Source organism: Ochotona curzoniae, unplaced genomic scaffold, assembly GCF_017591425.1.
Source record: "Ochotona curzoniae isolate NIBS_2020 unplaced genomic scaffold, NIBS_Ocur_1.0 scaffold_2476, whole genome shotgun sequence".
Classification (NCBI taxonomy): domain Eukaryota; kingdom Metazoa; phylum Chordata; class Mammalia; order Lagomorpha; family Ochotonidae; genus Ochotona; species Ochotona curzoniae.
The window spans coordinates 18750851-18776898 of NW_024467095.1; the positions used below are offsets into that span (position 1 = coordinate 18750851).

A 26048-nucleotide genomic window follows, 5' to 3' on the forward strand; every position below is an offset into this window, starting at 1 on the left:
TGCCAGGACCCCATATGGATGCTGGTTTGTGTCCCAACTGTTCCACTTCCCATCCAACTCCCTGCTTGCAGCCTAGGAAACAGTAGAGGATGGCCCAAAGCCTTGGGACTCTACATCCACACAGGAGACCTGGAAGAGGCTCCTGGCTTTGGATCAGCTCAGCTCCAGCCATTGTGAACCAGTGGATGGAAGAGCTTCCTATCAGTCTCAACTTTTCTCTGTAAATCTGCCTTTCCAATAAAAATAAAACTAAAAATAATTCTTAAATTGTAAAAATAACACTACTGTTTCAAAACCTCTATTTTATACTCAACATTACGACATCTTAGCTAAAACTTTAATAAAAGGTGTCCTCTTCCGTCTTTAGAAACATATTACTCATCACCAATTCTGTATTTTTTGGCTTATTTGTTTAGAAATCTAGTAGAATGTTTAAATCAGTAATAATAATTTATACCAAAATGAACATCAACAAACCACAAATCTTCAACATTCCTATCACATTGCTTCATGAACTTCATTCCAAAGCCACAGATTGGACAAGTCTGTTTACCACAAACAGTAATTCTCAACCTGGGCACTGAGAAAGATGCAGTCATTTTGAGTTGTCACAACTGAAAGCTACCACCACAAACTGTGGCAGGGGAGCCAGGGACGCTAACGGTCTTTCAGTGTGAGGGGCAATTACCCCCAAGATGAAGATCTGTCCCAGCCCGACGGCAGAAGAATCCCTCTTCCTAAACACTGTAAAGGAGTACATAGTAAAAAACCAACTAGCTAAAGCATTTTCAACACAGAGATAAACTGGGGATAAAGGTCTACCCAAAAAAAAAAGTATTTCCCCACTTACAGCTATTCAGTGAAAAGAAATACAACTAATGTGAGTCAAATAAAAAGAAGAACACTTAAAAATTCTATTTTTGTTTCTTCTCCCAAGAGGTGGCACAAAAGTGACCCACTAGAACACCAGGGAAGCAGAAAACTCCACAGTGAACAAATGTAAAATGGCAGTGGGCAACTCAAAACGAAAGCAAGTGGCAGAAAACCAGCAGAAACTACTCATATTTTAAAATGTGCTTGGTGCAGCAGCTGTCTTATCAAGCTGCATATTCACAAACCATGGCACATGTCAAACTACAGCTAATATATGTATACTGCGATCAAAGACCAATCACAACCAAGACATGTGGTACTTCTTACCCATTCCCACGTAAATACACTTCAAGCACACTTTTCCACAAACAAGGATATAATTCCTCCACAGACTCTGACTTCCTTGTATACTCAGAATGCACCGAAAGTGACAAGAGAATCAGTTACCTGATCATGTGTGAAATCTCCAACCAATTTTATCTGAATATTGGAGTTGCAGGAGATACAGCACAGGATCTTAGCACTTTCAAAGGCTAATTCTGGATTAGTATTGCCATGATACAGGTATCTTTGGAACAAGAAAATATTTGAGAAACAAAATGACATAAAATCTCATCACTCCCAACAAAGCAACTTTAGCATTAGGACCCCTCCTACTCAAATAGCACCCTTGAATTAAATAGAAAATGGTGTCCTTTTCTAGCCAGCTACATGTTGAATTCAGGTTTCCCCAAACTTAGTAGACTGACATTCTAATCTACAGCCCCCTATTTGGAAACAGGCTTTTCTACTGGTAGTCAGTCAAGTTCAGACAAGGTCACTAAGGACCTAATGTGACTGGCGTCCTTCGAAAAATGGGAAATGTGGGCCTGGATATACAGTGCAGGGAGCTCACCCTGTTAAGCTAAAGCTAAAAGCAGAGGTTAGAGTGCTGTTTCTGCAAGCCACAGAACACTAAATCACAGGAGATGACTGTGTCGCATATCCAGCCCTCGCCTCCAAATAAGACTTAAAAATTCTTATAAAGTAATTTAGGAAGAAGAAAAGCAATTGTAGAGTAATATTAGATGAAGTACAGAAGGTAAGATGAAAATGAAGCAATGAAAAGAAAAAAAAATGATACATTCACTATCCAATGACATGCAGAAATCAAGGTCAGCAGGTCTATTTCTATAGCAACAAATGGGACGTACCTGGCAATGTTGACTACATTGTCTGCCTTCTTGGTTCTGGGATTGATTCCTTGCAATAGCTGTTCTAAAGGGGAGACGATCAGAGCCAGTTGGCTTTCCCTCAGCAGATCCATGAAGAGATTCTCCTTTTGCAGGGCAAGATTGAGCAGTGCAAGACAGTGCTGCACCGCCTTCTCCAGGTGCTTCTTCCCTAGAAGCCAAAAAGGAACTTCAGAAACGTTTTCACGTCTTAGGAAAACAAAGTGTAGATCCAAAAGGACTTCATGGCTTCAGACTTTCAGCACCAACTTGACAAACTGTTCACTTATCTAAAGCATGGTTTCGTTCGGGATGTAGACTACTTTTCTGGAATTGCTTCCCCTTTGCCTTTTTCCTGCTTAGGTAAAGCCATGGTTCTCAGACTAGGGTGATTTGGACCCAGATGACATTTGACAAGGCTTGCAGAAGTCTACGGTTGTCTCAACTGGGAAAGTCTTACCAGCCTCTGGTGGTTAGAAAGCTCTAACACATGTCAGACAACATCCACAATCAACAATTACTCAGCTCAAACTGCATCTGGTGTCAGTGCGGAGAAACTGACTCCGAGAAAGACACAATAGAAAATGAAAGAGCAGCTACCTGTAATCCTATCATTTAAATTGAAGAATCTGTCTTTTCTCATGTAGGCCATAGCCATCTTGAATGAAGGCAGCACGGTGGCACGAAGCACAGGGTCTGGAGCTAAACTGCCTGGGTTCGTACCCCAGCTCCGACACTCACTAAGCGAAGGCCGTGTCCCCTACCACACGTGCATTCATTTATTAATTGGAAATAAGATCTACCACTAAGAACTTTCATTGAAATTAAATGTCCTGATACAGTTACCAGACTTTTTAAAAAGCCAAATGCATAGTGAGCATACGAAAACAAATAATCAATAATAATATTAAATAAAATGTATTGAACACTGTACTATCTTAAGTGATTTTTTCTTGACAAACATAATGAGCTCACAAAATCAAAAATAGTTCAGATTGAAACTAGAACATGTTTCTAATGTTCTACAAGGGGCCCTGCCCCAGGACACAGCGACCGTATCTCTTGAATCCGCTCTCACTTCGGATGCACGCCCATTGAAATGACTCATTGAAAACATCACAGTAGAGAGAATCTCACAGCGAGAAGCAACTCCACAGATGATTTCCAACTCTCAGTTTACAACAGATACATAGCAGAACTGTTCTGTACAGGCACTTGTGGGCACACACCAGGAAAAGCAGCGTAGGTATCCAGCTGCTTCACTCCTTCCTCCAGTAAACTGAGGCACAGCTCCAACATGGGCGACTCATTCAGAAGATGGTACATCAGGCTAAATCCAGGCGGCTTGTAGGCGATGATCTCTTCTCCTAAATGGGACACAGCATAGTTCAAGAGACGTTTCATGTATGAAATTAATAAATTACATGACATCCACATACATGAAGGTACGTATCAACTTAAAAACAATAGAATCCTATTCAACAAACATTCCCGACAACCTTCTCGCACATAGCACTTAGTCGCCTGGATAGGCTAACACATTCAAAAGAAAAATTTGTCACTGCACTTGATCTTCCTCCATTTAATAAAATCGAATTTTCTCTTGAAAAACTAAGAGTGAAACAATGAAATGAAATGTTAAGTTCAAATTAAACATACAAATTGTTTTAACTTGAATATAACATATATATATGTAAAATTCATACAGGTAAGCAGCTGTATAAATAGCTGACATTTGATTAGAAAAAAAAATGTAATTACCTTGCAGCTCCACAAACTGATCTACAAAATCTTCAAGCTGGGGCTCATAATCTCTGAGCAATTTGTAAAACACCTCCAGCACCACCTCGGCCACCTCCCACTGCGCAAGGACACAAACACATCGTCAGCAACGGCACAGTCCAATGGCTGCCTTGCCAGGGTTTGCATTCCTCCCACTCACTGTCTGGTAAACAAGTCCCTTATCCATGTTATTAATTTACACAGAAATTAATTTATACAGAAATCCCAAAACATGTGGATTTTCCTAAAGGACAAAGGATTGTCGTATTTTCAAGATAAAATCTTTCTTAAAGCAACATTCTTAAAGAAACATGTCCACAGCAGAGGTTAAGGCTTTATGCAGAAATCTAAGGCCTTTAGTACTTAGTCCTTCATTAAAACATCAAAAAGGGTCAACCAAATTACATCGTGTCTAAGAATTTCAGCTGGAAAGGATCTGACAAATTATCTAATCATTGTTATTTCATAAGCAAAGTGAGTGAAGCTCAAAGTAATGCTGAAGCCCCCAGAACCACGAGTCCTGAGAGCAAGCAGCACATTCAGCCCCGGGCTCTGTCAGGCCAGGGGCCACACAACTGCACTGCAATGAAAGAGGACAGGACACAACCTCCGCAGGCTAAGCCCTACTGACCCCTGATTACCTAAGCATACAGGCAATTTAAAAAATCCCTAGAACTGTCCTTCCTTTGGCAACTGGATTAATGATGATATAATTTCTTATATTTCTTATATTTTTCTAATTACTCCATATTAGCATGAACTAAATTTTATAGTCATTAATATATCAATTTTTTAAACCCCACAACTTCAAAATCAACTGTAAAATTAAAGCAGAAATGCTGCTACAAAATATACTAAAGAGGATTCTGTGAGGTAATAAACAGCAATAATAGGCTAAAATAAATTACATCAGAACCTGCAAGGGTCTCTTACATAGCTTAGTGGTTATGAGCTTGGATCTGGAATCAGAGTCCTAGGTTCAAGTCCTGGTCCTGGACCTTAAAGCAAGTTCCTTAACCTTGCTAAGCCTCCATCTGTAAAATGGGAATGTTACTAGTACCTGCCTCAAGGTAGTATCAGAATTACATAAGATGACACATATGGTAAGCTGGGCAGATAGGTATCTTGCAACCAGAGCCAGTATGGGCATAAAGGTTAAATGCTTCCCAGGTTCCACTCATGGCAGACATGTCTGATGGAACTTGTTCCCACTAAACCAACATCCCACAGCTAAGAAGTGCTACTGACAGAAAGACACTGGTGTGCAAGTCAAGATTATTTCAATTCCTAACCTAACTCATCCCAATAAGGACTAACAGTATGATTCCCACAAAGGTGTGACATTCTCGGTTAAAGGTCAGCCAAAATTTGTTCAATCAAGGAACTGAATGACAACAAACTCATTTCATTTAAATTAATGATCGCTAATTGGTCAGTGCATTCATTTTAAATCCCCACCTTTTTTTTTATTTGAAAGACAGGGAGAGGAAAGAGAGAGAGAGCTCTTGCATCCACCAGCTTACTCCCCAATTGCTCCTTACAGCTGGGATTGGAACAGCAGTCCATCCAGGTCATTCACGTTGGTAGCAAGAAACCCAAGAACTTGAGCTTGAGCCATCACCTGCTACCTCCCAGGGTGCATGTTAACAGGAAGCTGAAAAATGGAAGCCCAGATGGAAGCGAAACCCAGACAGAAGAGAAGTGTCCCAAATACCATCTTGACTTTTATGCCAATCCCCACGCTGGTTCTCAACTTTTTAAATGAAACCAGACAATAGATTTTAGAATTAACACTGAACTGCACTGATTTTCAGATGTTAAAATGAACTTACAGCGCCTTACATCTTTCATTCAAAAAAAAAAAAAAAAAAAAAAGCAGTAAATGAATAAGGAGAGAAAAGCTTTTTTCGAACATAACCTTTTCAGCTGCTCTCCGGTAAGCTCTCGTGCGGAATCGAAGAAACACAGAATCTCTAAGAAACTGCAGATAAGGGTCAAAGCCAGGGGGCCGCAGCCCAGCGCCCAAGTTGGAAGGAAATGAGCTCTCCACCAGAGTACTAATGAGCTGGCAGAAGGCTCGCGTCAGTGGGTATTCTTCACACCGGGATTCTATTTCACTGAGTTCAACCTTTCAAGAACAACAGAGAAAATTTGATAACAGAAACAGCACAGCATCAAGCAGCACATCTTACAGACAGACTTAACTCATTATCGGTGCTACATCGCACCAAAATATATGTATCAGATATTGTCATTGTCATTTACAAGACACAGAAGTATTACAGGAATCTAGACTAACCAGAAGGAAGAATTCAAATATATCATCACCCATTCTGAATTAAAACCAACAATCTTAAATTGTCCTGAAGACAAAAAAGAAATGAAAATTTTCAGTTCATGCTAGCTCAAGTAAGCTAACTGAACTGAATTCACATTAAAAAAAAAAACAAAAAACTTACAGCAAACACAACAAATTTGAAATATATAGGAACTGTCCTTATCACTATATCTAAAACTGAGTTCAATATTGGGCTTTACCTCAATACCAATCGCTTGCCTCTGGCTTGGAACCCTGACGGTCTGCAGTATCTGAAAATAACCAGAAGGATGTTAGGAGCATTGCTCTTCCATCAGTGAACGGCATGGCTCACCAGCGTCACGTCGCAGCCCGCCCAGTGCACCACACACCGCGAGATGGCCACCAGAGATGACGCTCCTGCAGGATTTCTATTTCGGCAGCTTCAGACAAAATTTCTGATTGTCTGGGATTTGGGAAACTGGCTATTTCTAAGAACAGCCAAGTTCGTTTGTTTTTAAGCAAGTATCTTCTCAGATATTCTGGGACTTAATTTCATAAGGAACCTGAGATGATATCTCAGCAGTGTTCAAGGCAGTGCTCTATTCACAATCAGTCCCACTTACACTCAAAAGTAAAACTACTAACAGGTTCCTTAAAGGGGAAGAAGAATATTCTACTCTGACCCTGCTGCTCCTAATTATTCCACAGTACCATAAATTATACTTAATGTCAAGACACTTTGATCTCTTCCAAGTCAACAGACCACTATTAGGGTGAACAACAGTAGTGCTGTAAGGACAGAAATGATTAACCTGATCATGTTCATTTCAGGAGTAAAGTGCACTCGTCTGTGCTGGTGCATTCATGAATTAGAGAGTGAAGCATCAACGATAAGCCCAATGAACTCAGCCTCCCAGCAAACAGGCAACTCTCACAAAGCATCATGAGCAACCTCGAGACACCTGCATTAGAAGTACTGTACTGCAGACCTTCACGACTGATGCTTCTGTGAATGAGACTCACAAACATATCCCATCTAACTACTTTCCTGGAGGTAACTTATATATTTCCTTTTTACTTGTATCACACACAGACTGGGTATACTGCACAGAAAAATTCAAAATATGTCAGCTCCGCCAGGAATACTTTTGCTAGAGTTCACATTTACAAAAAGAACAGTTAGTAGTAAAGAAAAGTTCAAACATGGTATCACTCACACAAGTATAACTGCCCACACGTGCCCGCACTGGTACATTCCCTAAATGAACAAACATTAAGAGTCCCTACTATCTCATTTCTATTTTTGGTCAGAACTAATATTATGACCCTACCAATGAGCTCTTACGACCAATGACACAATGACATCTTTTAGCTACTATTAAAATGTTTATGCAAACTCCGCAATCAGTTGAACTTGCCCTTTAATGAGAAAACCATCCCCAATGACAACGTGCAGTCATCTAGACACGTCAGTGTTCTGCTGTGGAACATGAAGGCCACAGAAGGTAGGAACCACAAAGAAAACCAGATGTTCCTCCCATGTAATGATTAAGACGCCTGACAAAGACTTACGTCATCCTAGTCTCAAAGAGTTGAGGGATTCTGTCATTCCAGTATTATCATAGACATTGAAACACAAATTCTACAAAGACATATGGAAGCTACACTTCCCACAGTGCAATGAAGGAAATGAACTCTCCACCAGAGTGCTAACAAGCTGGCAGGAATCTAGATGAAGCAGTAGGAAGAATTCCCATATATCACCTCCCATTCTGAATGAAAACTACAAGATACACAAACTCAGGCCCAAGATGAGTTTCTGCTGCTGTGCTCAGTTTCCAAACCATAACTTTCTAACCGGGAAGTCCCCGGTACATTATTAAGTCTCAATTGGATGTTGTTGCTTCCACAGTATTATCAGATGCACTTTCCAAAATGACGTTAGTGGAATCGGGAAATTCATGATGGTACCTGAGTGTATTCCAGTGACTGCCAGAGGGAAGCAGCAATTTCAGGAGATTTTCCAAAAGCTGCGAGTGTCTTCAGCAGCTCAGCCTTGAGCACGGGAGGAACGCTGCACTGCAGCAGCCCCAGGATCACCACAATGGGGGTCCACTGCGGATGCTCACAGAGTGCCAAGCGAGCGTTCTCACTCTGAGAATCAAACAGAGAGAGAATAAAGAGATTTTCCATTTTTAAAAGCTAACAAAGATGACCAGCCACTGACTAAGCTGGCACTTATACTAGGCCCTCATAGGTTCAATACATACTAGAATAAAAACAAGCCTGTCATTTAGACTTGATGGTGTCTACCTGTGGATCAAATCAAACCACCAGGAAGACTGGAGGAGAAATGGCCTCAGCATTACTCCTCCAGCTCCAAATATGGCAAATAACAGAAATAAAGATAAGTGGTCTGCAAGGGTCACAGAAATCTTACCTAGACACTTTCACTACCTCCTAGGACAATATAACACATGCTATACCGTACTACAATGTATGAATGAATACCAACTCTGTCCTAAGAAAAAAATGAAGATATGCAGTATCAAGTATCACTTTTAATTCAGTAAAAAATAATTACTAAATGTTTTGATGATTAATAACATTAGGCACCATTAGAAAAATTAAAAAGTGAGAAGACACTACTCCTGTCCTTCAGACAGAAGGTCAAACCAAGCAAGAGAGGCTTGTTCTAGTGAATAATAAAAATAAATAGAAGAGATCTGCAAGTCATGAAATCATGTCATAAAAACAATATTTCCTTATTATATATATTTTTTTATTTCGTTTTATGACACAGTTTGATAGGCTCTGGGATTCCCCAAACCCTCCCCCATGTTGGATTCCTCCACATCGTTGCGGTGGAACAGTTCATATAAACAATATTTTTTTTTAACAAAAGTTAGTTTGGAAGCAGTGGCTAAAGTGGTCAGACATTAGAGAAAAAAACTGATTTTAGTAAATAACTTTTTTTAAGTAAAAATCTTCTTTACATAAATATATACACCCCTAGCACACAGCAAGACTTCTGAAAGAATGTGCACGCGATAACTAACTCTTATTTGCCTTTCTGTTTTCTGTCAGGCTTAGACTACCATATTTACCTTAAGACTGCATCAGTCAGTAATTAGAGCTACCATCATTATCCTCTTCAGAAAGTAAAAAAGCATTAAGGACAGAATGAATGCTGTCAATATGCTAAATTTGTCACTCATAAATGTTAACATTAAAAGATGCTGGGAACTTTAGAATGCCACTGGGCTTGGATACAAATAAAATGCTGCCATACATGGGCTGCCTACCCAGGTAATGATGGTCGACGTGAGCTGTAAGAAGGCAATGAGCCCGTCTTGCTCCTTCTGGGTGATGCCACGAGAAGGAAGGTGACGGTACTGGACGCTGTCTGCGCTGGGGAGGTCCTTCCGCAGGTGCTCATGGTAAAGCATTAAGGAGTGAAAGAAATGCTCCCAGGAAACAGGACTGCCACCTGCTCCCTGGATGTTTTCAACTGTGAAGAAAGAGCACAGAACATTCTCTCAAAAATGCCTAGACATTTGCTTGGCAATAGAGGATTTATTTAAAACAATACATTTCATTTGCCTGTGCCTTAGCATAATGGGAATCTTTGTAATACATGGGCTAAATTTCTCAGTGACCTAGAACTCAAATTTTTGCTCAGAGCTAAGAATAGAGACATATAAATGTATAGGCAAATTGCTTGGCAAGCCCATTACTTCTTTTGCATTCATGGGCGTTCTCTGCAATTAAACAGGGCTGTGTTATCCACAGAATAATCCACAATGAGCTTGATTTCTCAAAAAAGGGAAAAAAAAAGGAAAAGAAAAAAAAAGGAAAAGAGGTAGCTGCAGGCTATGCTTGTAAATTATATTACTCCATTGCATGCCGAGGTCTCGGGACAAAGACACAGCACGCGGAGAGCTTTGGACACAGTCAGAGTCACCTCGACTTCAGTGCCACCCGTGGCTCCCTGAGTACTGGTCAATTACTCCTCTAAGCCTTCATTTCTTTACATGTAAAAATGAAAATATTTAACAAAGCAGATATTTCCTCCCATTTTGTAGCATTTTTGGATTAACCAGATCTAAGTCTGAAAAGTACATGAGGGAAAGAGTCAAGAAAAGATTAAAAAAAAAAAAAAGAAAAAGAAAACAAATGCCTAACAGATAAAAGAAAAAGCAGTTATATGGCAAGTGCATATACTTTGTATATCAGATTTATTCTTCAAAAGATATATGCATAAGTGTTCCAACCAAGCCAGAACAGCAAAAATTAAGAAGAAGAAGAAAAAAAGATCAATGCATGTTAGATATCCTCAATCCCAAATGCTTAGGACCAAAAGTATGTCAGATTTTGGATTTTGAAAATTCAGGAATATTTGCACACATTTAGGGATGGTACCCAAATTTAAATATCCATTTATGTTTCACAACTACTTTACACGCATTGCCTGAGGGTCATTTTATGTAGCAGGCTCAGCGTCATGCACTTTGAGTAAGACCCATGATAATCAATGTGGAATTTCCTGCTTCTGGTGTCACATGTGTGCTCAAAACTGTTTTGAAGTTTGCAGCATAACAGATTTTTGAATGTTCACCCATACGTTAATTTTAACTCATTAAAATAAACTGTATTTTATAAATAGAAATGACAAAAATCCTGAAACTGTGAGGCAACAACACAGACCACAATAATAACAAAGGCATTGCATAAATACATAAATTACATGAAGCCACCAGAGTAATCTTTCCTATACTGACAGATATAATTTATATTTTTGATAGAATCTCAAACAAATAACCAATATACATAGGCAATGGGGTGCCAAAATCAAGACTCAAGAACAGTGCTGTGGCATTGCCAGTTAGGCTCCCCTTTGCAAGACCAGCATCTCATTTCAGAGTGGTAAGTTCAAGTCCTAGCTACTCCACATTGCTGATCCAGGTTCCTAATGCAGCCATGAAGGCAGAAGATAACAGGCCAAGTGCTTGGTCTTCTGCCATTGATGTGGGAGACCAAGATGGCGTTCCTGATCCCTGGCTTCAGCCCGGCTCAGCTCTGGCTATTGTGGCCATTTGGGGAGTGAACCACTCTCTCTGTCACTCTACCTTTCAAATAAATACCTACTTGTTAAAATGAGAGGAGAGAAAAGACTAGAAAAACAACCTGCAGAGTTTGCTTACCATGGCTACTACCGTTGACTTTCAGTAGACTGAAACAGTAGTGGGCACACTGGGGCCCGCTGGCCAATCCCTGAAGCATTTTCAAATAGGGAATATAAATAGTTGGAGGCAACAGGTCACCCATTTGCCTAACAAACTTGGACAAGACAACCTGAAACAGGAAGAAAAAGTTTATAAACACAATGTTTCATGAGTTTAAGGCCATACGAACCAGCTAATCAGAACTAACAAATTAATCAAGTGTTCCAATTTAATCCTCTCAGAATTTTAACATTAAACATTAACTACAACTCCACTTCCCACCTAGCTTCCTGGGAAGGCAGTGTAGGATGGCTCAAGTCCTTGTGCCCCTGTATGCACGTGCGAGACCTGGAAGAAGCTCCTGGCTCCTGATTGGCTAAGCCCTGGGTGCAGCCTTTTAGAGAGTAAACCAGTATAGATGGAAAATTGTTCTTTCTCCTTCTCTCTGTTAATCTGCCTTTCCAATAGAAACAAATAAATCTTAAAAAAAAAAAAAGAACTTTCCCGAGCCAGCACTGAGAATCATCAGGCAAAATGTCCACATCCCACAGAATTCCAGTTCAGTTCCTGGCTGTTCCGCTTCTGATCCAGCTTCTCCAGTGCACATGACAGCCCAAGAACCCAAAGACCCAAGGACTTGAGGCCTTGCCACTCACATGGAAGACTGAGATGGAGTTTCTAGCTTCTGACTTAGCCCTTGTTGTCACTGGCCCTGGGGGAGGGAACTCACGGATAAAAGAATGTTCTGTCTCTACCTGTTACTCTACCTTTCAAATAAACATTTTTTTTTTTATTATTTAAAAACAGAAAATGAACTTTTGCCTAAATTATCTAGAGATTCACATGCATTTGTTACCAATTACAACTTTTTTTTTTAAAGATTTATGTATTTATTGGAAAGGCAGATATATAGAGAGGAGGAGAGACAGAGAGGAAGATCTTCCGTCTGATGATTCACTCCCCAAGTGAGCGCAACGGCCGATGCTATGCTGACCCGAAGCCAGGATCCAGAAACTTCTTCCAGGTCTCCCACACAGGTGCAGGGTCCCAAAGCTTTGAGCCATCCTCAACCACTTTCCCCGGCCACAAGCAGGGAGCTGGATGGGAAGTGGAGCTGCCAGGATTAGAACCAGCGCCCATATGGGATCCCAGCGCGTTCAAGGCCAGGACTTTAGCTGCTAGGCCACGCCGCCGGGCCCACCAATTAAAACTTCTAAGCATCTTTAGCACCTGTACCTCTCTTACCTTCCCAACTGCATAAGAATTATGTGCACTGGTTATTACCATGCCTATGGAAGACAGGCTAAAATACTAACACTAGGAAGTAATACATAAAGAACGAGAATGCCTTTCTGCTCCAATGACCTGACACATAGACAGTATTTATGGTAAGCACATAGACTTCAAAATCAGCAGAACTTCAACTCCAGGGTTTCAATTTTCTTAAATCAGAGGAAAAAGTGTCCATTTCTAAAGGTGATACCAGCGGCCATTTCCATTATCAGGAAATAACTTTGTTCCTGTCTCAAGGCACTCAATTATTTAGAGAAGCATTAGGGTAGGAAAACTAAAAAGACTCACCTGGCGTTGAGGAGGTCGCTGATGAGCCACCCCTAGGTAAGAGCCCATGATACTGGGGGTCTGAAGGGGCTCTGAGGGACACCAGTACTCCAGAGCAAGCTCTAAATGAAAAGCGTTCTTTTTATATAGTTCACCAATCTGTAAAGAAGAAGCAACGATTGTGGGGAAATGTATTTCCGCACTAAAGATGAAATTAGCGGGAAAATGGAGGGAAGGGTAGGTGACAAGTGATGCACTGCAATGCTTACCAAAAGCATCAAGTGTTCCAGATCCCTTCTAAGTGAAATGGGGGGCTCGTTCCCCATCTGCATACTCATGTGGATCATTCTAGCATCTTCATCTGCCCGATTCCTCAGCTGTTTCACCTGTTTAGTTTGAGACGATTTAAAATGTAAATTTTATATATATATGCTAATAAAAATGAAAACAGGAAATTAGGGAATATCTTAAAGCAACTAACTACATAAAGTTACTTAAATGTCTATTCCACTTTGGTAATGTAAAGAAATATGCTAGGAATTTTATTGTAATATTACTACCCATAATTTATAGTAACGTAAAGCTTCAATGCATTTTCCCCCATAAATGGAGTTCAGCCACAGTACTTCTCAAAGGGGACAGTACTGTCATTATGGGCGGAAAATGCTTTCTCTAGGCTAGAGCATCCTAAATGTGGCAGGACATGTAGCATACCTTAACCACTAACTACCAGAAGTTTCTAGCTCTCGGCTTCAGCCGTGCTCGGAGCCTGCTGCTGTGCCATGGGGAACTGATCTCACTCTCTCATTGTTGCTCTGCTTTTCCAGTAATAAACATGCTAATTTTTTAAGGCACACATTGAAGGTACACTCACAGCATTAAATGTTTAGATTAGAAAAAAGACTTCAAATCAGTAAAACTTGCACTTAAGAAACTAAAATGCAAAGGTCAAATGCAAAGCTAAATAAAGACAATGAGGAGAAATTTGTAAAAATGAAGCAAAGCATAAAAATTGATGAAAGCAAAAAAATTAATTCACAGGAAATGTAAATTCTTGAGTCAACAAAAGGGGAACATGCAAAATAGTAACATTAGGAATTAAAGAAACTTTAGTACAGATCCTATAGAAACAAAGAATAAAATGCAAGAATATTGGAAAGAACATCATGCTGCTCTATTTGATCATTTAAATGGACAAAGTCACTGACAGACATAAACTATCAAAGAAGGAATGGAGAAGGACCAGTGCCATGGCAGGGCACACCAAGCCACCACTTGAAACACCAGCATCCCACAACAGAGCATCAGATCGAGTCCAAGTTGCTCCCCAACAGTTTCCTGCCGATGGCCAAGAACTTGGGCCCCTGCAATCCACACGACGGGCCTGAATTCCATGCTCCCCACCCACCCTGGCCCAGGTCCCACCACTGCGGCCACCGGAGGACTGAACTAACAGATGATCTCTGTGACTCTGCCTTTCAAATATTCCTTAAAATTGTTTCTCCTTCATCTTTTTTTAAAGCATTATCTTATTTGGTAGGCAGAGGAACAGAGAGAGGAAGACAAAAAGAGGTCTTTAATCCACTGGTTCACTACCCAAATGGCCGCAATGGCTGGCGCTGGCCAACCCAATGCCAAGAGCCGGGAGGTACTTCCAGGTCTCTCACCTGGCTGCAGGGGCCTCAAAGTCGTGGACCATCTTCTGCCGCTTTGCCAGGGGCACGAGCAGGGAGCTGGATCAGAAGTGGAGCAGCTGGAATGCGAACCAGCACCCATAAGCCCACTATAAATTCTTAAACACAACGTAATGGGTTAAGAACTTACATAACTTTTATTCAGATGAGCTGTAACCATGATTTCTATGTAATGAAACAGCCCAAATAATCCTGTATCTATTAAAAATTCCAGGTCCTAGAACTGTGTGACTAAAGGCATTATTTACCCTATTCAAGTAATTTATGATTTAAAATTCAAATTCCATTTTTTTCAGATGATACCCAAAGTCCCTTTTCCCTTTTAAATGTTTATTTCCACAAATATAAAATTAACGGTTTAACAAGCTGCTTTGTTCCAACTGGCAGAGCTTCTAAAATTTTGTGACCTATCAAGTGCTTTGGAGTTGCTGAGGGCTGAAATTGTTAACTCCACCTGTACTAGTCTGAAGATTCCAGGTACACATCATATCCAACCAACTAAATTCGAAATTCTTTCCTGGCAGGAAATAAGCTTCCATTTATTTGTATTCTTTACAACATCTAGCCTATTAGCTGGAACAAAGGAGAAATTCAATGAAAACTCAATTCATTAAATAATGGACAAGCATTTCATTCCTTGATTGTCACCATTCTGGGTTCATTTTTATTTTCTTTAAAATGTTCAGAAGGCGTGATGCAGAACTGTACAATGTAGCACAAGTGGAGACCCTTCAGGGCACACACACAAGTGGCTTCCTTGCTCGGTTACTCCTGACGACCCCTCTCACCCAAGTGGCACACAAAGCACGTGCTAAGCGGAAACGCTCTGGAGGGGCTCTTACAACCACCACACAGAGGTCATGGTGACAGCTCATCTAAACAACAGCTACACGATGGTTTCGCAACCCAGTATTGCAACTGTACCCGTGCTGAAGCCTACTTATACAGCTCAATTAAGAGCCTTAGCAAAATCTATAAAACAAGATTTTCCACTAGCTTCATTCAATTCCAAGATAAAAATACTAAAGTTGTGTGTGAGGGGGAACAGCACAATGGCTCAATTGGCTAATCCTCCCCTTGCAGCTCCAGGACTGCCTATGAGCGCCAGTTCGTGTCCTGGCTGCTCCACTTCCCATCCAGCTCCCTGCTTGTGCCCTGGGAAAGCAGCAGATCATTAGTTTCTAAAACATAACACCAGTTATCAGTTTAAATTTTTGTAAAAATCTTCTAATATTTTGTATTCATATTACATGATTACCTTACCTTCATTGGCATAAGTGCAAGAAAATCTGTGATGAGATTATGGATCCTGCGGATATAGAATTCCTCCTGATAGAAGTTTTCTGACAAAACTACCGATTCAGTGAGGAAGAGGAAAACGTTGTCAGCAATTGCAAGCTCTGCCATTGCTTCGTCTGCTTCTGTGAATTCAGCCAGAGCTGGAAACACATGGAAGCAAACAGTCAGTGAAAGAAAAGCCATTAGCCAAATGATAACATTGCATATTATGTTGAAAACTCAAAATTCAGACGTTCATAAGAAGCTACAAGACAAATAATGCTTGAACATAGGTGCAAAGAGCCTCAACAAAATACCATCGAGCTGAATTTAATAGCACAATATAATGATTATCTGCCAATTAAGCAGGATTCCTTCCAGGATGCAAAGATGATTCAATATGCAAAAACCAACAAATGCAATATGTCACAGCTACAGAGGCAAAAATTAAGACATGTTCTGGCAGATGCATAAATAAAACTCTGTATAACTCTGACTCATAAATCTCAATGAACTACTGAAAAAGTACACTAGAAAATTACATTCTTTTTGTAATTTAGACATATGTGATATAACAGAATAGTCAAGGAACTAGCATTCAAACATTAAAATGATACTAAGGCTTTAATCTCAATGAAATCTCCATACATAAATGCAAAAGTCCAAATAGCTTTCTATCCTTTTAATAAAGTCTTCATGTAGACTAAGAATTATTTCCATCAAAAAGCTTTTCTGCAAACCTGTTAGGAATACTAATGATCAAAACATTCTAGAACTATCCAAGTGCTAAGACACTGGAACCTCTTTACACTAGAGAAACGGCACATACTGACAAGGATTGTAAAGTTGAATAGAGCCTTTTGAGATTTATCATGAAAACCTACATAGAACTTACAATATCTGGGTACTGATCCAGATGTTATAATGCCACATGGGGCACGTGGCTCCCCTGTGAAGTGCATGTGTTGAAATCCCAGCTGCGCACCTGAATCTAGGTTCTCAGTAACGTGCACCTGGGAGGAAGCGTACTGGGATCTCTGCCGCCCACCTGCAGTGAGGGATTTAGTTCCTGGCACCTGTTTTTGGTGTGGGGTGTGAAATCAGCATTTGGCAACTGTCTATAATTGTGTCTCTCTCACAAAAAAAAAAAAAAAAAGGAATAGTATCCAGCCTGTTATGGTGAGCCACTGTTAATATGATTATTGATGAATATAACTTACAGAACAGCTTATGCTACATTGAGTCAGAATTCTAGGGTGCCACTGTTATATGGCACAGCAGATTAAGCCAATCCTGGCATTCCATGTTAGAGTACCAGCAGAGGCACCAAGAAGCTGGGCCCATTTAACCCTTGTAGGGAGACCAACATGAAGTTCCTAGCTGCTGGTTTCAGCACGGCTTGGCCCTGCATATCAGAGGGATCTGGAAAGTGAACCAAAGAATAAAGATCTCACTTTCTCTCTCCCTCTATGCACTCTATTTTTCAAGTAAATAAAAATCCAGGGCCAAAATCTGGTGTAACAAAAGATCTGCTTTGGTGCCTATATACCATCCTGGAATGCTGAGGCTTAAATACCGGCTGCACTCCCAACTCCAGCATCCTGGTATAAGCTCAGCTCTGGCTATCATAGGATCTGGCACATGAACCAGGGAACAGAGATTTTTTTTCCCTCTCTGTTTCAAATTAAAATAAAACTTTTATTTGCTTTCATTGAATAAGCAAAGACAGAGATGCTCCCCAGATGCCGGCCAGGAAGCCAGAAGCCAGGTACTCAATCATGCCCGCAGGAGTGGCAGAGAATCACTCTCTCCACTCCTCACGTCCTGCCCTGCAGCGTTTGCATTAGCAGCAAGGTGGAACTGGAAGCAGAGCGAGGCATCGAACCCTGGCATGCTGACACGGGATGCAGGCACTCCCGGTGGCACCTCAACCAGGACACTAAATGCCTACTCCCTGTAAAAACATTAAAAATCAAATGAGGTTTTTAATTTGACAAAATGTGAAACCATGAAGCTTATCTATGAACAAACCAAGAAGGAAAATGTGTAAAATAAGAAGTTGTGCTTCTAAAGAACATGTAATGGGATATTGTCATTTTTAATGTACAACTCTTCAGCTCTTACTCTGAGGCTAAAGGGGGCATTGTAAAGATGTAACATTTCATCTGTTTACTTTACCCAGGAGAAGTAGGTCTGTATTTCGCTCCTACTTCACAGAAGGTCATCTAAAACAACCTTGGCTAATGTTCCAATGCTCAAGCTTGTAATGCCATGGCTGAGGATTCTATGCTCACCAGTGTCCCAGCCGCCCCTCCTACCTGTCACGTCTGAGAGCTGGGACACTCCCCTCAGGGTGAGTGCCCAGGCGAGCCTCACTGTGGCCTGCAGCCCGGGCAGCTTCCAGGCCTGCGAGTCCTGCAGACGAGAGTGAATCGCTCCAATGTACTGCCTCTCGGTCAGCAGCGGCAGCTGATGGATCACATCTGAAATCACACACACAGAGCCCTGAGCACGACTGCACAGGTAGATCCTGACTTCTGACACGCCTGACTAATGCCTCAAACACAGAGGAGCTAATTAACGTGAACGCTGGATGGACCAAGAAGTACATTGTTAAGGATAGTAGACGTGACAAAAATGAAAGGATAACAGACCCAATAATCTTAAATTTTGTGATGTTTTTCCACTTAGAGTCACTCAATTTTTATAAAGCACTGCTATTTAAATATCAAAAACCTTCACTTAAATATAGGTCAAAGATGACATATTACGGAAAATGTAGTCATCATCCCTTGGAATGCTTTCATAAAAGACTTGAAAATATGAATAAATAGAAGAAATTAGAAAAATCAGGCATTTCCAACTCACAAACACTATCTTTAAATAGCACAATACATTCTTTAACACTTTCCATTCCCCAAAGGGAACCATCCTCACAGAAATACCCGACAGAGCTGAAGCGACTTCCTGAAATCCAAATATGTACAAACCACACATGCAGAAACAAAGCACATAATGTACTTCAGCAGGAAAACACTGTCCTTGAGTGTTATCTGCGATCTTGATTTTTGTAAAACGAGCATATGGAGAGACACAAAATGTAATACCCTCCCGGTCCTCTGCGCTTTGCTCTAGGAAGGTGATGTCGAAGCAGTAAAGAAGCGCCATCAGCAGAGCCAGGTTCACCGCATCCAGCGAGCCATTGGCCTCCACGGTCACTCGTTCCAAATGGCCAATGAGCAGTAGGGTGTCATCTTTGCTTAAGGGTGACTGGCAAGCCCAGGCAAAAAGGCTTTCTGCCAAAGACTGCCTGCACTCCTTGATGAGATCCGAAACCTGGAAAATACAAGCAGGATCACCAGTATAAATAAATCAAAGTCTGGTACGGTTATACAATCCAAACTATTTTTTTTTAAAGTTAACAAAATAAGCCTATCTAAACTCACAAGTGATTCTAAAAATTTCATCTCTGGAATTCTGAACAAACTGTATTGCACAGCCTTCATTCTTATGTTCCTTAAGAAATTGAGATGGGGGTCTGGTGCCGTGGCCTAGCGGCTAAAGTCCTCACCTTGAACGCGCCGGGATCCCATATGGGCGCTGGTTCTAATCCCAGAAGCTCCACTTCCCATCCAGCTCCCTGCTTGTGGCCGGGAAATGCAGCTGAGGACAGCCCAAAGCTTTGGGTCCCTAAACCCACGTGGAAGACAGGGAGGAGACTCCTGGCTCCGGATTGGCTCAACTCTGGCCACTGCGACCACATGGGGAGTAAACCAGTGAACAGAAGATTTTTCTCTGTCTCTCCTTCTGTCTGTAAATCTGCCTTTGCTATTAAAAAATATATCAATTATAGCAAAAGAAATTGAGGAGATCTTTTTTTATTTGAGATTCTTTTAAGATTGATTTATTTTTATTGGAAAGGCAGATATACAGAGAGGGGGAGACAGAGAGGAAGATCTTCCATTTGATGATTCACTCTCCAAGGAGCCATAACGGCCGGAGTTGAGCCAATTCAAAGCCAGGAGCCTCTTCCATGTCTCCCATATGAGTGCAGGGTCCCAAGGCTTTGGGCCGTCCTCAACTGCTTTCCCAGGCCACAAGCAGGGAGCTGGATGGGAAGTGGAGCTGCTGGGATTAGAACTGGCGCCCATATGGAATCCCGGCGCGTTCAAGGGGAGGACTTTAACCACTGCACTATCACATCAGGTGCGAGGTGATCTATTTCTTGAAGAATTCTGCCTAGGAAGTAACCTGGAATGGCACGTAAATGACTACATAGAAGTGCAAACAACTACATGGCCATTCACAGACACAACTGACAACATACTTTACTATGCAATATTAATTTTCTTATGCTTATGAGAATAGTTTAACTGTCAAAATTCTTCTGCCTCTGAGAGTTCACACAGACAACCATGACCTCGTCTCACTGAATACTTGCCTCTTTGCGATGTTTTTCACTGCCCAAACCTCTTTCTCGCTGCAGTTTCTCAAACTCATTATTCACATCAATCTGTGACACTAGGGTAAGGACTTTATAAGTCAATCCTTGCTCCATCAGCTCATCTGTAAAGCGTGTTGTCATGGAAACCAGCTCTGGACTGTAATGAAAAGAAATCAATAAACAACTTATTTTGAACAATAATATTTACACTTCCTACAATAACAAAGCAAATGCTCTTTTGTCAATAATGTTATATTACTAAAAATAACGAGGGAGAATTATAAACGAGGTCTCTTCATCTTTTCTGGGTCGTTTGGCTTCAATAAACTTCTAGCCATAAATAAGTGAACTGTTTATTTGCAACCACAATAAAGCAAGTTTAACTTTTGCGACATTCTTTCTTGACAAAACACATTGTACATTATTCTGTTATACAAGCTACTTCAATCACATGTAATAGGGAAAAATTTCTATTTTTACTGATAATTGTAGCTTTGCAAATGATTGTGAATTAATCCCTGAAACTGAAAGAAGCAACAAGACCTGAGTTCTAGAGTCCATGTCTTTCCTCGTCTAGACTGAATCAAAGCTTTCAGGGAGTTGGCAATGCACCGCTTTCCATCCCAGTACAAAAGAACAGCTACCAGTCCTCTGGTGAGGCCAGGAAAATGTGGCTGTTGGTGCTCTCCTGGAAAAGGAAGTTGAGAAATAAATGGTTTAGTAAAGAACTGCATATGTCTTTATTAAAAGACGAGACAAACACTGTATGAATGTTCAGCTTAAGAATCAGAATGCTCACATTTACAAGGCTGTGAGGAAGGAAGCTGTACTTCAAACACACACCCACTGCTTTACTTCCTGCACAACCAACTCAAGGAGCCATCATGACCAAACACCAACAGTGACATGGAATACACCGTTTTCCCAACACCCGATGTCACCCTCATCTGCTAGCTCCACATTCTGGGTGAAGATCTCCGCGACCAACTCGTTCGCTGAGTCTGATTTTATTCAATGCACATTTTACTCTTCAGAAGAAATCTTTGTTTCAAACATTTGAGAGTTTCCTCCATGAGTCTTCTCTGAAAATTAATCTTTTTTTAAAAAAAAACAATTTAAGTTCACTCTCCGTTTTATCTGCTCTGCGTTGACTGCGTTCCACCTGAGCCTTTTCACACTTCCTTGCCTATGACTCCAGTTTCTCCTCCAACAGCTTTCTTCCCACCCTAATCTTTCCTAAATGCTACTTCCCTCAGTTCCCCAAGGCTGACAACTTGCTGTCCCCTTCCGTACTCTCTGTATGGGTCATTTCCTCTGCCTGGACGCCCTTCCTCCCATGTACTCATCCATCCTGCAAGCTGGTTCATTCCGTAACACTTAACTTTATGTAACCACTACCCTTCTGAGTACCTCCCAGTACATTCAAAGGTCAACTGAATCCCCTTGCCTCTAGACCACAGCTAAGTCTTGTACAAACTATTTAAGGACTGTGTTAAACTTTTCTATCTCCCCATGTTTTTCTCAACTGATAGCCTATGAGATCCTTGACACGAGTTGAGGTCTTATTCAGCTTCATAATGCCAGAAACGTAACACTGCATACTGCAAGGGCAAAGCTTATGTTAAGTGACATCTGTGAGTTAAACTCAAAGCTCAAGCGTGTCAAGTTAACAACCCCATCACACAATGGAAAAACTACCTTCTTCATTCTCAGAACTACTTCTTTAAACGCAGCCTTAGGGAGCCAGTCAGTCAACGGCCAGTTAAGCTGCCAAAGGCAGGGCTCCCATCCCACATGGGCACCGGTTCAAGCCCAGCTGCTCCACTTGCGATGCAGCTCACTGCTAATGAGTCTGGGAAAACAAAAGAAGATGATCCAAGCCTTGGGCCCCTCCACATACATGGGAGACCAAGAAGCAGCTCCTGGCAACTGGCTCCAGCACAGTCCCGTCTCCGCTGTTTCGCCATTTGGAGAATGAACCAGCAGATGAAACATCGGCCTCACTTTCTAACTTTCAAATGAATAAGTTTTAAAATAAATAAAATTTTCTGAAAATGCAGCCTTGGATCAGAAAGGCATTCAGCACTATCAACATCACCTGAATTTTTATCCATTCATTATGTGAACCACCCCCACAAAAACAAACTTTACAAAAGCAGCAATTTTACCTCCTGACTGACGAAACCACTGTAAGAGCTTTATGGTACACAGCTTCTGAGATGTCAGCAATTATTCTTTGCTAGGAAGTGACCCTAGAAAAGCTATCTTAGACTTCTTGTCAAAAAAACCCAGTATTTTTTAACATAGTTTCAACAAATTAACAACAACAGTAAAAGCTACTTTAGAACTTAAACAGTAACATAGTAGGTTAATTTATGTTTCCGCATCACCTTACCAGAACTTCAGTGAGAAGTCAACCTACCAGGGCCCACAGCAATAGCACAGTGGTTAAAGTCCTCGCCTTGCATGCTGCCGGGATCCCATATGGGCACCAGTTCTAATCCTGACAGCCCCACTTCCCATCCAGGCTCCCTGCTTGTGGCCGGGGAAAGCAGTGGAAGACGGCCCAAAGCCTTGAGACCCTGCACCCACGTGGGAGACCCAGAAGAGGCACCTGGCTCCTGGCTTCGGATTAGTTCAGCTCCAGCCGTTGTGGCCACTTGGGGAGTGAACCATCAGATCATCAGATGAAGATCTTGCTCTCTCTCTTCTCCTCTCTATATATCTGACTTGGCAATAAAAATAAGTAAATCTCAAAAAAGAAGTCAACCTACCAGCGAGGAGAAGTTCCACAGCTGCCAGTTCTCCGATGTCAAAGAGGTCACTGAGAATAAAGGCTTCTTTAATGAGCTGCTCCGGAAGCAGTCGCGTGCCCTGCTGACCCTGGATGGCCACGCCCTCGGTACTGGCCTTCTGAACCTTCTCATGCTGTTGAACGTTTTTTGGCTGCAATGATAAAATTATTATAAAGAAATTTAAAGAAAAAGAGTACTTTGAAGACTAGCTCCCATGACAATGTAGCCTGGTAACATGCATTATCAGGAAGCAGATCCAGCTAGACTTGAACTTGTATCTATAAAGAGGCCAACACTACAGGTGGTAGCTTAACATGCAGTGCCACAACACCAGCCCCCTTATAACTCTTTAGTGATAAATCCAAGAAGGGAACTCAAGTCAACTAACTCTTGAGACTTATGGCTGTTTCTGTTAAGAACAGCTAAAAAAGAAGTTAAAAAGCAAAAAGTTCTCTTAACAAACTTACAGATAATTGTTAGATGGTCTTATTAGTATACAAGGCTACTTGAAAAGTTCAGGGAGAAAAATGGAATTCAGAGGCAAGTTTTGGTGCCAGCACACAGTGTTGCAGCTTGCTAAGCCTTAGCCTATAGCACCAGCATCTCATAAAGGCGCTGGTTCAAGTCCTGATGGCTCCACTCCTGATGCAGCTCCCAGCTAATGGCCAGCAAAGGCAGCAAAGGAGGGCCCTCGGGCCCTGCATCCATGTGGGAGATCTCGAGAAAGCTCCTGGCTCCTGGCTTCAGACCAGTCCAGCTCTGGCAATTGCAGTCATTTGGAGAATGAGCCTGATGGAAGATTTCTCTCTCACTGTTGACTCTAAAGTAAAATAAATAAATCTTTAAAAGAAAAAATGGCAAATTTTTTCACACAAAAATGTTTTGAAACCCACACACAAAAGGCATCTTCAAAAAGTTTATGGAAGATAGGACCCAATGCAATGGCTTATGGGTTAAATCCTTGCCTTGCATGTGCCACCTTACATGTGCAAGGATCCCATATGGGTGCCAGTTTATGTCCCAGCTGCTCCACTTCCCATCCAGCTCCCTGCCTGTGGCCTGGGAAAGCAGTAGAGGATGGTCCAAGCCTTGGGACCCTGCACCTATGTGGTACAGGGCTCCTGGCTCCTGGCTTTGCCTCAGCTCGGCTCTGGCTATGCAGTCGCTTGAGAAGCGAGCCAGTGAACAGAAGATCTTTGTATCAGTCCCTCCTTCTCTGTATATCTGACTTCTCAATAAAAATAACTAAATCTAAAATTAATATATTTTTAAAAGTTCATGGAATATAAATATTGTGAAAAAAAAAAGCTGCATGGATTTAAAAAATGTCTAGCACCAAAGTAATCTTTAAATTTCATTTATCCATGAACTTTCTTTTATTCCTAAAGATTTCTTTACTTAGTTTTGAAAACAAGAGAGAGAAAGAACAAGAGGAATAAACACCCACAAAAGGCAGTGCTGAGCCACAAGCAAGGCCGGAGCTTTGTCCAGGCCTGCCGACGTGCGAGGTCTCAGACACCCAGGCCATGCTCTGTTGACCTCAGCAGGCCAGCTGCAGGGAATCGCCCGGATGCGGACACTATGGAAGGAGCGTACCAGCTACACCACAACTCCGGCCACTCTTCGAGCACCAAAACTGCCAAAGAGCAAGGGGATGAGCTTCCACATTTGAAGCCTCTCCACTGATGTACTACACTTCCCGCTGCAGTGACTCACGCTATGCAATAACTGGCCAGTTCAGCTAACACAAGTTACAGAGCACGACGAAGATTTACAATGCTGAAGTGCCTCTGGAAATGCATCAACTAAAAGTCTTGCCAACGACAGGTGCATTGCTAACTGCAGGTAAGAAAAGTCTAAGTCAGCTACTAATGCTTGACTCCACTGTCTTCCTAAATTATCCTCAAGATTCTCAACTTTATCTGCCGGTTTGTGGTAAATACAATGTATTCATTTCTATCAAGATCTAAAAGAAGATAATTGCTCTTAAGGGAAATTACATGTTAAAAGAAAACTTGAGTCACTGGAGAAAATCAGCATTGATTTGCTCTTCTTTAAACTTCCAAAAAAAAAAAAATTATTCTTTTTTGAAGCAAACCCAAAGACCAAAAAGGAGAAGTTCTTACTGGGTTTCTGAATAACGAGATGAAGTCAGGCTTGTGTTTCTTCAGAATCATATCCAGAAGGTGGCCGGCTTCAGGCTGCCTCCTCCAGAGCGCGTTGCCCACTGTTTGCCAGATGTCTTTGTATGGACCCCAGAGACTAGCGGCTTAAGGGAAAAGAAATACACCAGCATCAACAAAATGTACACTGATGAAAGCAGGCGGCTTCATCTACACACCCCAGTCACACCACAGCTACTTTCAAAGACAAGCACAAATCAAACATTAAAACAAAAGCAGAGTTTACTCAAATTCAGGCAATAATATAAAGGCAATCTTAGTTAATAATATAAAATCAAATAAATCCTGGCCTTCAACTGCAATATCAACCAGACCTGTTAGCAACGGTCAGAGCTGAGCCAAATCAAAGTCAGGAGCCAGGAGCTGGACGCCCAAGGCCGTGGGCTGTCCTCCACTGCTTTCCCAGGCCTAGGCAGGGAGCTGGATGGGAAGCGCAGCAGCCAGGACAATAACAGATGCCCATATTGGATGCCTCACTTGGCGGCAGATGATGAGCCAGTTGAGCCATCGCACCAGGCCCAGAAATAAGTTCTTCAAGCTTCGGCTTCCTTATGTGTAAAACAGAAACACCATCTACTTTAAAGGATTATAGGTCTTTTAAATGTGATAACCTAGATAAGCCACACAACACAGTACCTTTCCACCCCACGCTCTCATCCAAAGGAAGAGTAGGAGCAGGGAACACTCAACATATGCACTTTATT

At 41.5% G+C, this 26048-nt stretch overlaps 1 protein-coding gene across 1 annotated transcript in view; it reads right to left on the reverse strand.

Annotated features, from left to right (window-relative positions):
* Positions 1-26048, reverse strand: part of NUP205 (nucleoporin 205) — a 59791-nt gene that overhangs the window by 29666 nt on the left and 4077 nt on the right. Inside the window, exons 2-19 of the mRNA XM_041002051.1 lie at positions 25288-25430; positions 23141-23312; positions 20910-21054; positions 20364-20523; positions 19030-19258; positions 18241-18405; positions 15908-16083; positions 13220-13336; positions 12972-13109; positions 11370-11520; positions 9471-9676; positions 8137-8319; positions 6405-6455; positions 5785-5994; positions 3846-3945; positions 3314-3451; positions 2067-2256; positions 1321-1441 (exon numbers count right to left, since the gene is read on the reverse strand). Coding sequence (XP_040857985.1) covers positions 1321-1441; positions 2067-2256; positions 3314-3451; positions 3846-3945; positions 5785-5994; positions 6405-6455; positions 8137-8319; positions 9471-9676; positions 11370-11520; positions 12972-13109; positions 13220-13336; positions 15908-16083; positions 18241-18405; positions 19030-19258; positions 20364-20523; positions 20910-21054; positions 23141-23312; positions 25288-25430 — 2795 coding nt within the window. The remainder of the gene's footprint in view (positions 1-1320; positions 1442-2066; positions 2257-3313; positions 3452-3845; positions 3946-5784; positions 5995-6404; positions 6456-8136; positions 8320-9470; positions 9677-11369; positions 11521-12971; positions 13110-13219; positions 13337-15907; positions 16084-18240; positions 18406-19029; positions 19259-20363; positions 20524-20909; positions 21055-23140; positions 23313-25287; positions 25431-26048) is intronic.